The sequence below is a fragment of the Dendrobates tinctorius genome, unplaced genomic scaffold, assembly GCF_039654945.1.
Source record: "Dendrobates tinctorius isolate UK_male_01 unplaced genomic scaffold, ASM3965494v1 ptg000011l, whole genome shotgun sequence".
Classification (NCBI taxonomy): Eukaryota; Metazoa; Chordata; class Amphibia; order Anura; family Dendrobatidae; genus Dendrobates; species Dendrobates tinctorius.
The window spans coordinates 128,539,235-128,554,913 of record NW_027361679.1 but is presented as its reverse complement, the minus strand read 5'-3'; the positions used below and the strand labels follow the sequence as shown (position 1 = coordinate 128,554,913).

General features: G+C 44.9%; 1 protein-coding gene across 6 annotated transcripts in view; it reads right to left on the bottom strand.

Annotated features, from left to right (window-relative positions):
* Positions 1 to 10,585, bottom strand: part of LOC141050919 (survival motor neuron protein 1-like) — a 98,141-nt gene extending 87,556 nt beyond the window's left edge. For 2 of the 6 annotated variants that reach the window (XM_073547639.1, XM_073547646.1), the window contains exon 1: positions 10,412 to 10,579. In XM_073547639.1, the coding sequence (XP_073403740.1) occupies positions 10,412 to 10,459 (48 nt within the window). In that variant the 5' untranslated portion in view covers positions 10,460 to 10,579. Of the gene's footprint in view, positions 1 to 10,411 lie in introns of all 6 variants that reach the window. The other 4 variants (XM_073547653.1, XM_073547662.1, XM_073547623.1 and 1 more) reach the window with 4 other exon arrangements.
* Positions 10,586 to 15,679: the final 5,094 nt, after the last annotated feature.

Genomic DNA, 15,679 nt, shown 5'->3' with positions numbered 1-15,679 from the left:
GATTTGACATGGTTATGAGTTACCAGTGTGATGTGTAATGGTTACCAGTGTGATGTGACATGATTGCCAGTGTTACCAGTGTGATGTGACATGGTTACCAGTGTGATGTGACATGGTTACCTGTGTTACCAGTGTGATGTGACATGGTTACCATTGTTACCAGTGTGATGTGACATAGTTACCATGGTTACCAATGTGGTTATGAGTTACCAGTGTGATGTGTAATGGTTACCAGTGTGATGTGACATGATTGCCAGTGTGATGTAACATGGTTACCAGTGTGCTGTGACATGGTTACCATTGTTACCAGTGTGATGTGACATGGTTACCAGAGTGAAGTGACATAGTTACCAATGTTACCAGTGTGATGTGACATGGTTACCAGTGTTACCAGTGTGATGTAACATGGTTACCAGTGTGATGTGATGTGGTTACCTGTGTTACCAATGTGATGTGACATGGTTACCAGTGTTACCAGTGTGATGTGTAATGGTTACCAGTGTGAAGTACAATGGTTACCGATGTGATAAGGAATAGTTACCAGTGTAATTTGACATGGTTACCAGTGTTACTAGTGTGATATGTAATGGTTACCAGTGTGATGTGTAATAGTTACCAGTGTGATTTGACATGGTTATGAGTTACCAGTGTGATGTGTAATGGTTACCAGTGTTACCAGTGTGATGTGACATGGTTACCAGTGTGATGTGACATGGTTACCATTGTTACCAGTGTGATGTGACATGGTTACCAGTGTGATGTGGTTACCTGTGTTACCAATGTGATGTGTAATAGTTACCAGTGTGATGTGACATGGTTACCAGTGTGATGTGACATGGCTACCAGTGTACCAGTGTGATGTGTAATGGTTAACAGTGTGATGTGTAATGATTACCAGTGTGATGTGTAATGATTACCAGTGTGAAGTGCAAAGGTTACCAGTGTGATAAGGAATAGTTACCAGTGTAATTTGACATGGTTACCAGTGTTACTAGTGTGATGTGCAATGGTTACCAGTGTGATGTGTAATAGTTACCAGTGTGATTTGACATGGTTATGAGTTACCAGTGTGATGTGTAATGGTTACCAGCGTGATGTGTAACAGTTACCAGTGTGATGTGTAATGGTTACCAGTGTGATGTGACATGATTGCCAGTGTCACCAGTGTGATGTGACATGGTTGCCATTGCTACCAGTGTGATGTGACATGGTTACCAGTGTGATGTGACATGGTTACCAGTGTGATGTGACATGGTTACCAGAGTGATGTGTAATAGTTAACAGTGTGATGTGACATGGTTACCAGTGTGATGTGTAATGGTTACCAGTGTGATGTGACATGGTTAACAGTGTGATGTGTAATGATTACCAGTGTGATGTGTAATGATTACCAGTGTGAAGTGCAATGGTTACCAGTGTGATAAGGAATAGTTACCAGTGTAATTTGATATGGTTACCAGTTTTACTAGTGTTATGTGTAATGGTTACCAGTGTGATGTGTAATAGTTACCAGTGTGATTTGACATGGTTATGAGTTAACAGCGTGAAGTGTAATGGTTACCAGTGTTACCAGTATGGTGTAACATGGTTACCAGTGTGATGTGACATGGTTACCATTGTTACCAGTGTGATGTGACATGGTTACTAGTGTTACCAGTGTGATATGTAATGGTTACCAGTGTGGTGTGACATGGTTACCAGTGTGATGTGTAATAGTTACCAGTGTGATTTGACATGGTTATCAGTGTCACCAGTGTGATGTGTAATGGTTACCAGTGTCACCAGAGTGATGTGTAATGGTTAACAGTGTTACCAGTGTGATGTGTAATACTTGCCAGTGTGATTTGACATGGTTATCAGTGTCACCAGTGTGATGTGTAATGGTTACCAGTGTCACCAGTGTGATGTGACATGGTTACCAGTGTGATGTGTAATAGTTACCAGTGGGATGTGACATGGTTACCAGTGTGATGTGACATGGTTACCAGTGTGATATGTAATGGTTACCATTGTTACCAGTGTGATGTGACTTGGTTACCAGTGTGATGTGACATGGTTACCAGTGTGATGTGTAATGGTTACCAGTGTGATGTGTAATAGTTACCAGTGTGATGTGACATGGTTACCAGTGTGATGTGACATGGTTACCAGTGTGATGTGTAATGGTTACCAGTGTGATGTGACATGGTTACCAGTGTGATGTGACATGGTTACCAGAGTGATGTGTAATAGTTAACAGTGTGATGTGACATGGTTACCAGTGTGATGTGTAATGGTTACCAGTGTGATGTGACATGGTTACCATTGTTACCAGTGTGATGTGACATGGTTACCAGTGTTACTAGTGTGATGTGTAATAGTTACCAGTGTGATTTTACATGGTTATCTACCAGTGTGATGTGTAATGGTTACCAGTGTTACCAGTATGGTGTGACATGGTTACCAGTGTGATGTGAAAAATGAGGATGAATGGAGATCAACATCCAACACTGCGGAGACACCATCACATGTTTCTCAACGCAGTGATTCTAGAGCAATGCCCCCATCCCTTATGGGAAATATGTAAAATATGCAAAACACAAGCCGCGGAGACACCGTCACATGTTTCTCAACGCAAGCAATGACTAGCCAGGTCTTTCCCCGGGAAGGAACAACCACGGGAAGGGCAGTCTCCAGTGAAGGAAACCACCTTTGCCAAAACATGGTATCCATCCACAGACAGTTGTTTCGGGGATTGCCCCTCATCAGTGTGGAGTAGGAAACTGGCCAGTAGGAGCAATGCCTAGTAGAAGACTGTGAAAAATGAGGATGAATGAACTCATGGAGATCAACATCCAACACTGCGGAGACACCATCACATGTTTCTCAACGCAGTGATTCTAGAGCACTGCCCCCATCCCTTATGGGAAATATGTAAAATATGCAAAACACAAGCCGCGGAGACACCATCACATGTTTCTCAACGCAATCAATGACTAGCCAGGTCTTTCTCCGGGAAGGGCAGCCTCCAATGAAGGAAATCACCTATGCCAAAACATGGTATCCATCCACAGACAGCTGTTTCGGGGTATTGCCCCTCATCAGTGTGGAGTAGGAAACTGGCCAGTAGGAGCAATGCCTAGTAGAAGACTGTGAAAAATGGAGTGTTACCAGTGTGATATGTAATGGTTACCAGTGTGGTGTGACATGGTTACCAGTGTGATGTGACATGGTTACCAGTGTGATGTGACATGGTTACCAGTGTGATGTGACATGGTTACCAGTGTTACCAGTGTAATGTGACATGGTTACCAGTGTGATGTGACATGGTTACCAGTGTTACCAGTGTAATGTGACATGGTTACCAGTGTGATGTGACATGGTTACCAGTGTGATGTGACATGGTTACCAGTGTTACCAGTGTGATGTGTAATGGCCGCTCTCTGCACTCCTGATAACTGACACATCTGCAGGTTCCTTTCAGCTTCCAACTCACAGTCAGATAGGGCTGCAATATTGTTACAATTCAGCAGAGCTCAGGGAGATGCAAAAAATGTGTTTGCAAGAAGACAAATGTAATTTCTCCTGTTCTGTGTTGGTTACTTGTCTCACACTGGGAATGGCGCCTTCATGTATAACAATCTCTGGAGGCAGAGTTATGTCCAGGCACCATCCAGGCCAGAGTTCTCTCAGCAGCAACACATCTGATATGAGACACATGGGGATAACCTGTATGCCGTATTAATAGGTTAGATAGGTCAAATGTTGTGACAGATTTCCTTTAAGCCGGAAATCTGCGTAAAGTGCTTAAAAAAGTCAGGGGTTTTTTTGCGCAATATGAAGTTGTGAGAAAAATGTGTGACATTTGGCGTTTTCACACCAGTTTGAAGCAACTTCTTAGATTTCAGGCGAAGTGCAGGCCATGGAGAAGATGCACCAAATCCATTAAGTGATGTGCGCCTCTTAATGAATTTGGCACATCACGCCCCAGCGATCCCTTCATTGACACTGACACGCCAGTCTTAATGAATCGGCCCCTAAAAGTGTCATCATAACTTGTAGCAATCCAGAGATTAGAAGAGTCCCCACGGTGAATATCCATTGGTCACATTATTGCCCTTCTCAGATTGCTCAGCTGGCTCTTTGATCATTTCTTTGCTACTATTGTGCCACTCGGTGGCACCTCATTCACACTCTCTATGTCTATGAGAAGGGGCAAACGTGATCTGGATTCTCTTCCTTATACCCCAGAGCCACTGCCTAATTCTCTTTCATGATATGAATTGTTTTTCTTATTCTTTCCGGCTACCTTGTAAATATGGAGCATATGTGTGCTGGATGCTAGAAAGAACCTATTTGAGCCTTTGCCTAGCAACAAGTGTACAAAGACTTATAGACTTATATTGCCAATAACATTTCTATAGTAAATGATTTAAGAGTGCTACAATATGTTGGAGTGAATATATCCACTAGCTGTCACTGTAATCACAGCCCCTCTTTACACTCATTTTACTTGGTTCATGTTCCTTTACATCCATATAGCTAGTGCCTGACTTGCTATTTCCGTGAGAAGGTGGCGGATGATCAAATCTACATTGTAGCGACACATTGTACCAACCTCTCTGCTCTACGTAGACATGGATGCTCTATCTGTATACATTGACAATGCCAGGAACAGTAACAGAGGGGAATTTCTCAGCCCCAGTTTTCCGCTATTTCTTCAGCTTTATAAAGGAGTGGTTCTGAAATACGGCAAGTTGCATTTTTGGCCAAGGACTAATGTATTCACCAAGAAGGGTCATGGCCTAAGTGGCCAATATGGACATGTACTGTCGATCATACCGTGCAAGTTTAGAGAAGTTCACATGAAAGATGGACATACCAGCTTCCATCTAATGTCCACACGTAGCTCAGCTAGCCACAAGTAAGTACCTCTTCTGCCTCATATCAGCAATAGATTAGTTCTTACATCCTACAAATTGCCTGGACCTTGTCCATAGTAGCGATAGGTTGACTACACAATTACTGATGGAAGAAGGTACAGTACAGACAGTAACATGCATGGAAGACGGGATGTCCCACAGCAAGGATCAAATGTGTAGTCTGCCACACAAGACAGTAGGCCTGGTAATTGTTTCCTTCTCTAGCACCTTTCCATAAGCCTTGGACCAAATCCTCACCCCATGTTTGCCCACAGTGCTGCTCCTCTAGGTTAAAGACAGAATCCTCAGAGGTTCTCCCTAATCAATGCCAAAGTGGAAGGAATGAGGCAATGTTGGCCTCCGTTTCTCCAAGTGCCACATAGCCACTGTATGGATTATATATATACAGTAGATATATATATATATATATACACACATGCGTGTGTACAGCCTTGAACACTTGAACAGATATACAATGCTGCAGGACAGTTAAGATGGGGCAAGAGTTATGGCCAAGATAATGGGTGCTTTTAGTGAGTTTCATCCAGTATCTGTTACCCATCTGTTGCAGAATCGGTAAATTATAGGGAATCTGTCAGCAGAATTTCGCCCCACAAACCATTTATATGCACATGTAGCTTTTTCAAAGACGAATCCAGCCATACCTTTACAGGACCAGTCCGTTCTTCCATTACTTAGAAATTGTCACGGTCACGTGTGTCTGGACGCAGCGACTACCGCAAGGCGAACCCATGTGACGCACGTAACCCTGGATACACAGCCTCCAGTGGGGCGAATTTAAATAATAAACACGTGCAGCTGGATACACCGCCTCCAACTGGCGAATTTAGACATTACACGTATATACAAGTCTGGAAACCCCCGCCTCCAGTAAGGCGAATTTAAACAATAAGGGAAACCTGGGAAACATTAACAATGGTGGGCCCTGCGATAGGGAATAGGGAAGTGGAGAACTCCTGAGCTCCCCTGAGCCAGTGTCCCTGCACTCCTAACGTTCCCTATGCCGGTTCCGCACCGGGCGCGCAACAGGAACCTAAAAACCTAGCTCGTCCTGACCTAAACCCTCACTGGGGAATTGGTCGGTGCGGAAACTAATCCCACCACTGCACTAAAACACACATGAGGAAAGATGACAAAACAGGGAAAACACCACTTAGCTTTGCTCTGTTGCGTACGCTCCTAGCAACAGAGCCCACCACCTGTGTGCATCTTCTCTTCCACCCGGATCCATCACCATAACTGGATCCTTCACCATAGTGCAGCCTTGGAGCAGAGTCCACCACCAATTGCAGAAGTCCAGTAACAGAGTCCCAAAGATGAGTTCAGCTCCTGCCCAAAAAGTCAAGCATGCTTGAGTCCAGCTCTCAGCAACCAAGTCCCGCATGCTGAGTGCAACTCTCTCCATAGTCGTCACTCCACCAAGCCATGCAAGCACTTCCTGCCAACACCATAAACTGGGACTCCACCACGCCATGCCAGCCCTTCTTGCAGACCACCTAGCTGCCACTCGTCCCCTCTGGCTGGGCTGCGCAGGACTCATGTTCAGCTCCTTCATTCACCAGGCTTCCTTGTGAATGACTAACACAAAATATCACCAACAGTGAATGATACACCTGACACTCATTTATAGAGCATTCACACCTGTTACCTAATCACGTGCACTTAACCAAAGAACTAAAGTGCGATACCACTCACCACCACCGGGGCAACTTAGAAAGAACGACACCACGTGTAATAATTCTAATGGCCATCGGGGGCAATCACATCACTTTGGCACCTAGCCAAAGGAAAAAAAGTTCAATTTGTGCATTTAAACTGTCAGATCCACGCTGGATCATGACAGAAATCAGCATTTGGGTTGATATGGAAATGAGGCTGTAGATCTGAAGACTCTGTCACTCCAGCTCTATTCTCTACCCAGCACCACTGCCTCTTCCTACATTACTGACAAATCCATTGCATGAAGCCACACAGCATAGAGGCTGTCAGTAAAGCAGGAGGAGAGGGTGCTGGGTTAGGAATAGAGCTGGAGTGACAGAGGCTTCAGATCTCCAGCCTCATTTACATATTTGTTCAAACGCTGATATCTTAGTAACGGCGGTACGGACCGGCCACGTAAAGGTATTGCTGGACTTATCTTTGAAAGAGCTAAATGCACATACAAATAGCTTGTGGCTGAAATCCTTTGACAGATTCCATTATATGCTATAGCTCTGGTAAAACTCAAGTTGTGGAGATTCGTTCTCATGTACATCTCAGTGGACTGGATCTCGGCATTGATCCAGCCCTCAGCAGACATATAAGGAAAAAAATTGCTTGTAGATGATGTGCAAGGGGCATAGACAAGGCAAGGATTGCTACAGGGCATGGCAATCAACAAACTACTGTACAAGGAAAGAAGTATGCACCACCACGATTTTTTGGATTTTCCCAGGACAGCCATATAAAATGACATATACTACCGTATTTCCATATCATGTTTTGCTCTACTGGTCGCACCAACAATGATTCTAACCTATATGAGAGGCCCGTACTGTACACTGCGATCAGCGGGCACAAGACAGTGAAATCACACGGGAATGGCAATGTACACTGCGATCAGTGGGCACAAGACGGTGACATCACACGGGAATGGCAATGTATATTGCGATCAGCGGGCACAAGACAGTGACAACACACGGGAATGGCAATGTACACTGCGATCAGCGGGCACAAGACGGTGACATCACACGGGAATGGCAATGAACACTGCGATCAGCGGGCTCAAGACAGTGACATCACACGGGAATGGCAATAAACACTGCGATCAGTGGGCACAAGACGGTGACATCACACGGGAATGGCAATGTACACTGCGATCAGCAGGCACAAGACAGTGACATCACATGGGAATGGCAATGTACACTGCGATCAGCGGGCACAAGACAGTGACAACACACGGGAATGGCAATGTACACTGCGATCAGCGGGCACAAGACGGTGACATCACACGGGAATGGCAATGAACACTGCGATCAGCGGGCACAAGACGGTGACATCACACGGGAATGGCAATGTATATTGCGATCAGCGGGCACAAGACAGTGACATCACACAGGAATGGCAATGTATATTGCGATCAGCAGGCACAAGACAGTGACAACACACGGGAATGGCAATGTACACTGTGATCAGCGGGCACAAGACAGTGACATCACACGGGAATAGCAATGTACATTGCGATCAGCGGGCACAAGACAGTGACATCACACGGGAATAGCAATGTACATTGCGATCAGCGGGCACAAGACAGTGACATCACACGGGAATGGCAATGTATATTGCGATCAGCGGGCACAAGACAGTGACATCACACGGGAATGGCAATGTACACTGCGATCAGCGGGCACAAGACGGTGATGTCACACGGGAATGGCACTGTATACTGCGATCAGTGTGCACAAGATGGTGACATCACACGGGAATGGCAATGTATATTGCGATCAGCAGGCACAAGACAGTGACATCACACAGGAATGGCAATGTATATTGCGATCAGCGGGCACAAGACAGTGACAACACACGGGAATGGCAATGTACACTGCGATCAGCGGGCACAAGACAGTGACATCACACGGGAATAGCAATGTACATTGCGATCAGCGGGCACAAGACAGTGACATCACACGGGAATAGCAATGTACATTGTGATCAGCGGGCACAAGACAGTGACATCACACGGGAATAGCAATGTATATTGCGATCAGCGGGCACAAGACAGTGACATCACACGGGAATGGCAATGTACACTGCGATCAGCGGGCACAAGACGGTGATATCACACGGGAATGGCACTGTATACTGCGATCAGTGTGCACAAGATGGTGACATCACACGGGAATGGCAATGAACATTGCGATCAGCGGGCACAAGACGGTGATATCACACGGGAATGGCACTGTATACTGCGATCAGTATGCACAAGATGGTGACATCACACAGGAATGGCAATGAACATTGCGATCAGCGGGCACAAGACGGTGATATCACACGGGAATGGCACTGGATAGTGTGATCAGTGTGCACAAGACGGTGACATCACACGGGAATGGCAATGTACACTACGATCAGGGGGCACAAGACGGTGACATAACACAGGAATGGCAATGTACACTACGATCAAGGGGCACAAGACGGTGACATCACACGGGAATGGCAATGTACACTACGATCAGGGGGCACAAGATGGTGACATCACACGGAAATGGCAATGTACACTACGATCAGGAGGCACAAGACGGTGACATCACACGGGAATGGCAATGTACACTACGATCAGGGGGCACAAGACGGTGACATCACACAGGAATGGCAATGTACACTACGATCAGGGGGTACAAGACAGTGACATCACACAGGAATGGCAATGTACACTACGATCAGGGGGCACAAGACGGTGACATCACACGGGAATGGCAATGTACACTACGATCAGGGGGCACAAGATGGTGACATCACACGGGAATGGCAATGTACACTACGATCAGGAGGCACAAGACGGTGACATCACACGGGAATGGCAATGTACACTACGATCAGGGGGTACAAGACAGTGACATCACACAGGAATGGCAATGTACACTACGATCAGGGGGCACAAGACGGTGACATCACCCGGGAATGGCAATGTACACTACGATCAGGGGGCACAAGATGGTGACATCACACGGGAATGGCAATGTACACTACGATCAGGAGGCACAAGACGGTGACATCACACGGGAATGGCAATGTACACTACGATCAGGGGGCACAAGATGGTGACATCACACGGGAATGGCAATGTACACTACGATCAGGAGGCACAAGACGGTGACATCACACGAGAATGGCAATGTACACTACGATCAGGGGGCACAAGACGGTGACATCACAAGGGAATGGCAATGTGCATTGGCTTGCAGATAGCACCCAGGTAAAGCTACAGACAACAATGGAATGCTTACAATGGATCCCACCACGGCTCGTCCTCTGCTTAGCACTACCCACACATACAGATACGTATCGCAGAACTGTCATGTATGTGGACACTGGACCTCTGGAGAAGAGCAGAAAAGCCAACAGACAAGGAGAGAAGCCGGCCAGTTAACCCCTTGCGTTCTATCTGCTCCTATCTGTCTGAAAGTGACTTTGAAGGCGCAGAATTACTTTACTCTCCGGCTCCTCCATGTTGTTGCTAGGCAGATGATTCTCTGTACTCCCCAGCACAAGCCAATTTGTACTATGTTTTCCTATGGAGCTGTCAGGGATGCATTGAGCAGGGCACAGCATGGGAATGAGGCATTTCTGCTAGATGCTGCATGCAGCAACATGTACCACCACCCGCTCTCCTAAGCAGGCATGCCCACTGTGGTGAGGAGACATGTATGCCAGCTGATGATTGCATCCCTGCACCACACCACCGCACACCAGGACATCCATGCCCACACCACCAACACAACATTTGTCACCTGGGAGCTGTCCTTGTGATACACTATCTCCCTGTCACAAGCTGCCATCCTCCGGTCAATGCTCTAGACTCATCCCAGCCACCGGCACCCCATCCTTGCGCTGCAGCCAGTCTACCATATGTGGGGAGCTCTGGGAAATGTAGTCCTCTACCCGCAGAGCCAGATCCGCTGCATTACCAGCAAACATCATCTCCCAGAACGCAATGCTTTCAGCTGGCAGCCTGGCGGGACAGCGCCACCTAGTGCTCAGTGAGCGGTACTACAACACTGATTTTCTGCTGCTCTATGTGTACCTGTACCTGTAGCTTCAAATTATATTAATAATATACATATTATTAGTAGCAAACAATTCTATAGTTACAAACGGGGAAAAAAAACAATGCACACTGTTGAAGACATGAAAGAATAAGTATCTTTACGTAATATATATGAAAGAAGTCATGCTATCAACAATAATATTTTTTCAAAGTATTACAAAAGATGGGAACCGTGAATTGATACCTTGTTGAGTGCTCAATCTTCTACAATTATTTCTCATTCTTTTTTTTACTTTCACAAGGGTGACAGGCAAAAATGGACCATACAATTTGTTGTGCAATTTCTCTTGAGTATGCCAATACCCCATATGTGGAGGAAAACCACAGAGCTCGGAAGGGAAGGAGCGCCATTAAACTTTTTGAATGTAAAATTTGCTGTCATAATTAGCAGGCGCCATGTCGCGGTGGTAGAGCCCCTGATGTGCCTAAACAGTGGAAACTCCTCTCAAGTGACACCATTTTTTTGAAACTAGACCCCCTCAGGGAACTTATCTAGATGTGTGGTGAGCACCAGCAACCCCAAGATGCTTCACAAAAGTTTATAACGTTGAGCTATGAAAATAAAAAAATCTAATTTTTCCCATAAAATGTTTTTAGCTCCAAATTTTGCATTTTCATAATGGTAACAGGAGAAATTGCACCATACAATTTGTTGTGCAATTTCTCCTGAGTACGGCGATACTCAACATGTGGGGGAAAACTACTCTTTGGGCGCACAGCAGGGCTTGGAAGAGAAGGAGAGCCATTTAACTTTTTGAATGCAAAATTTGCTGGAATAATTTGAGGATGCCATGTCACGTTTGGAGAGCCCCTGATGTGCCTAAACAGTGGAAACCACCCATAAGTGACAACATTTTGGAAGCTAGACCCCTCAGGGAACTTATCTTGATGTCTGGTGAGCACCTTGAAACTCCAGGTACTTCATAGAAGTTTATAATGTTGAGCCGTGAAACTAAACAAAAAAAATCACATTTTCCCATAAAAATGTTTTTGTTTGCCCCAAATTTTGCATTTTCACAAGGGTAACAGGAGAAATTTGACCCCAAAATTTCTCCTGAGTAGACTGATACCCCATATGTGGACAAAAACTACTTTTGAGGCACAGTGCAAAGCTCAGAAGGGAAGGAGCTCCATATTACTGTGCAGATTTTGCTGCCCTAGTTTGAGGGTGCTATTAGCAGAACCCCTGAGATGCCACAAAACCCTAAGAAGTGACCCAATTTTACAAACTCCACAGCTCAATTAATTCATCTAGGGGTGCAGACGTGCAGTGATCATATTGACACCACTTGTATGTCACAGAATTTTATACCATATGTTAGCCCCAAATTTTACATTTTCGTACTGTGAAATGGGTAAAAATGGCACCAAAATTCATCCCACAATTTCTGCTGAATGTAGAAAAATCCTATATATGGCTGTACAACAATGTTTAGCCACACGGTCGAAACTTGGGAGTAATGGAGCACTATTTGCCTCCAGGAGCGCAAATTTTCCTAGAATAGTTTGTGACTCCATATACAGAGCCCCTAAGTGCTAGAAAAGCAGAAATCCCCCCTCAAGTGACCCCATTTTGGGAATTTATATACAGATGTAGTGACGATTTTGACTCCATCTGTGTTTTCCAGAAACAAGCAGCAGTGGATGTTGAAGTGACCAGTACGTTGTAGTCACCAGTACGTTGCAGTGACCAGTGCAAAATGACCAGCTCATGCCAAATAAGTGGGTGCTAAATGTGGTTTAGACACATTGTGGGGCTTAGAAGGGAGGGGAGCATTTGGATTTGGGAGAGCAGAATTTGCTGGATTTTTTTTTTAAGGGCAAGGAGCCATTTCACTTTTCAGAGCCTTTGTACTACCAGTAACTTGGAATCCCCCTATAGTTGCATTAAAAGATGGCGAACTTGAGTGGGGATTTGGTTGTTTTTTTTGTGGATTGAGCTGAAGCTTTTAATGTGAACATTTTACGTAACATTTAGGATTAAATTTATCCTGTGCTGTAAGCTGAGAACTTACTTTGGGATGAAATCTCCTGGTAACATGACAGATGAAACCCCCGAAGGATTCATACACTGTAATGAGACAACAGAGTTACTCTAACTCCATCTGGATTATTATATTCTCGGCAGACAGATGAGGAATATGGTTGTTTATTATTTTAATTTTTTTACAGGGTACATTGGCTTCGCTTCAGTGGATTGAACGTTGAGGTGAGTATATGTGTTTTTGGTAAAATTAGATTCATTTAATGAGTCTATGTCATTTGTTCAAATAAAGGACTTTATTCTGGGTGATATTTTTTTCACAATTTGACTATGGAGTTGGTAATGGGGGTGTCTTATGCCACCGCACCAGGGCAAGTGGGAAGAACGAGGCCAGATTTGGTGCCTTTTTTATGCCATTTTGGGCGGCTAAGAGTTGATGTTTTTAGTCTGGGAGGAGGCCAATATCCATAGCCCCTTCCTAGGCTATTAATATAAGTCCGCAGCTGTCTGCCTAGCCTTTGCTGGTTATTAATTATAGAGGGACCCTACATCATTTTTTTGCAGGATCCCCCATTTTAATAACCAGGAAAGGCTAAGTATACACATGTGAGATGATATTAATAGTCTGAGAAGCTCCATGGGTGTTACCCCCTTCCTTTGCTATAAGCATCTCCCTCCAGCTGTCCACTTTCCCTCTGCTGGTTAATAAAATTTAGGGGGATACCATGTTAAGGTCCGTCGGATGCAGTGAACAGCAGGAGGCAGAGAAGGGGTTAACAAAAGTTTACTTAAGCAATTACTGTATATTAATTCAGGGAGACCTCCGCGCAGGGAGGTGTTAAGGCAAATAGTGAACTATAAAATAAACACAACAAGAAGGGAGAAAGTGAAGGTAATGACTTATTGATTGGAGCTCTTGTTGGAGAGTGGTTGGAACAGTTCGCGATGGCGTCGCAGTCCATCAACAAATAACAAATAGTAACTTGGCACTCAACTTGAATGATCCTTTTTGAAAGAAAATGTTATTATGTGCAGTCTCAGAAATGTTTCGGCCCACAACAGGCCTTCATCGGTCTGCCGACTGATGTCACATTGTGGTGACTAAATGCAAGTCCAAAATTTTGTATATATTGATTCCTGCAATCAACGTTGGTGCAGGTGGGGTATGTAGATCAAAACGCGGTATCCACCGCTTGTATGGCTGTCATACAAGCGGTGGATACCGCGTTTTGATCTACATACCCCAACCGACCTCCACAAGCTTTAGGGGATACCACTACATTCATTACACCGCTTATCTTGTGCTCCCTCTCAGCTACAGTCCTGGATGGACCTATGGTTCAAGAGCACTAACGCCTGTCTTATATGGCCAAGCATCTCACAATGTGCATCATCCTAATTTGAATCCAAGGAGTTAGGTACCGCACCAAAATCAATATATATTGAGTCTGGCTAGTTTACCAGCCCATACGCAAACAGTATCAAGTGAGTGCACAGTGCACACCTGCACCAACCTTGATAGCAGGAATCAATATATACGAAATTTTGGACTTGCATTTAGTCACCACACTGTGACATCAGTCGGCAGACCGATGAAGGCCTGTTGTGGGCCGAAACGTTTCTGAGACTGCACATAATAAAATTTTCTTTCAAAAAGGATCATTCAAGTTGAGTGCCAAGTTACTATTTGTTATTCATTTGGGTCTGGGTAACCTACTTGTGCACCCTGCGGTAGTGCCACGCCATACTTATCACAGTCCATCAACAAAGTCTCTGTCTCTACTGTGTAGAAACGTGATGCACTGTCTCCTGACCGTGCCGAAGTATCCAGATCCGTTGGTCTTGGGTCCGTTGAACTTGGGTACGTTGATCTTGGGTCCATTGGAGAGGGAATACAGTTCCTTCTGTGGGTTCCTGGAGTGTGACGCAGCACACCGGGAGCACACTACCGTACAGGCCGCAGGAGTGACAAGGCCTCGCACAGAATCACAACGCTCAGGAATGGTCGCAAGTATGTTATACTACCCGTCACGGGTCTCATTCGTGGAGGGGCACTGGGTAGCAGGTATGAGAGGACAGTCTGTTGAGGAATGGTGTCAGTGGCAGAAGTTAAGGAGAGGGAGTCAACCTTTGTCCTGCTCTGACGTCGGCTTCCCGCCAAGTCCCTCTCCTTCCCGCGCTCCGCTCCTTTTAAGTCTCTCACGCCCCTTTCAGTCAGGTGCTCGAGCTCTCCCCACCCAGGCAAGTCACCCCCCTGCAACAGTGATGGCGGCCCCAATAGTTCCAGCTCCAGAGCGTATTTCAGACCGATGACACTGTTCCTGTTCGTCCCCTTACAACCACACCATTTTTTTTTCTAAAGGAATTTATTTACCAAAAAAAACGTACAGTAAAATGCAACCAAAACCCTGATTATACAGCTCTGGCAAAAATTAAGAGACCACAGCAAAATTTTCAGTTTGATTTTTAATCTTTATATGTATATTTTTGAGTAAAATGTAAATTGCTCTTTTATTCTATAAACTACGTCTTCGAATTTCCAAGCACTAAATTTTGTATTTATTTTCAGAAAATGAGAAATGGTCAAAATAACAAAAAAAATTCAATACTTGCAGACCTCAAATAATGCTTAGAAAACAAGTTCATAATCATTTAGAAACAACAATACTAATGCTTTAACTCAGGAAGAGTTCAGAACTCAATATCTTGTGGCATAAACAAGATTTTAATCACAGCTTTCATGCGTCTTGGCATGCTTTCCAACAGTCTTTCACACTGCTTTTGAGTGACCTTATGCCACTCCTGGTGCAAAATTTAAGCAGTTCTTCTTTGCTTGATGCCTTGTGACTATCCATCTTCCTCTTGATTACATCCCAGAGGTTTTCAATGGGGTTCAGGTCTTGAGATTGGGCTGGCCATGGCAGGGATTTGATGTGGTGGTCCTTCATCCACACATTGATTGACGCA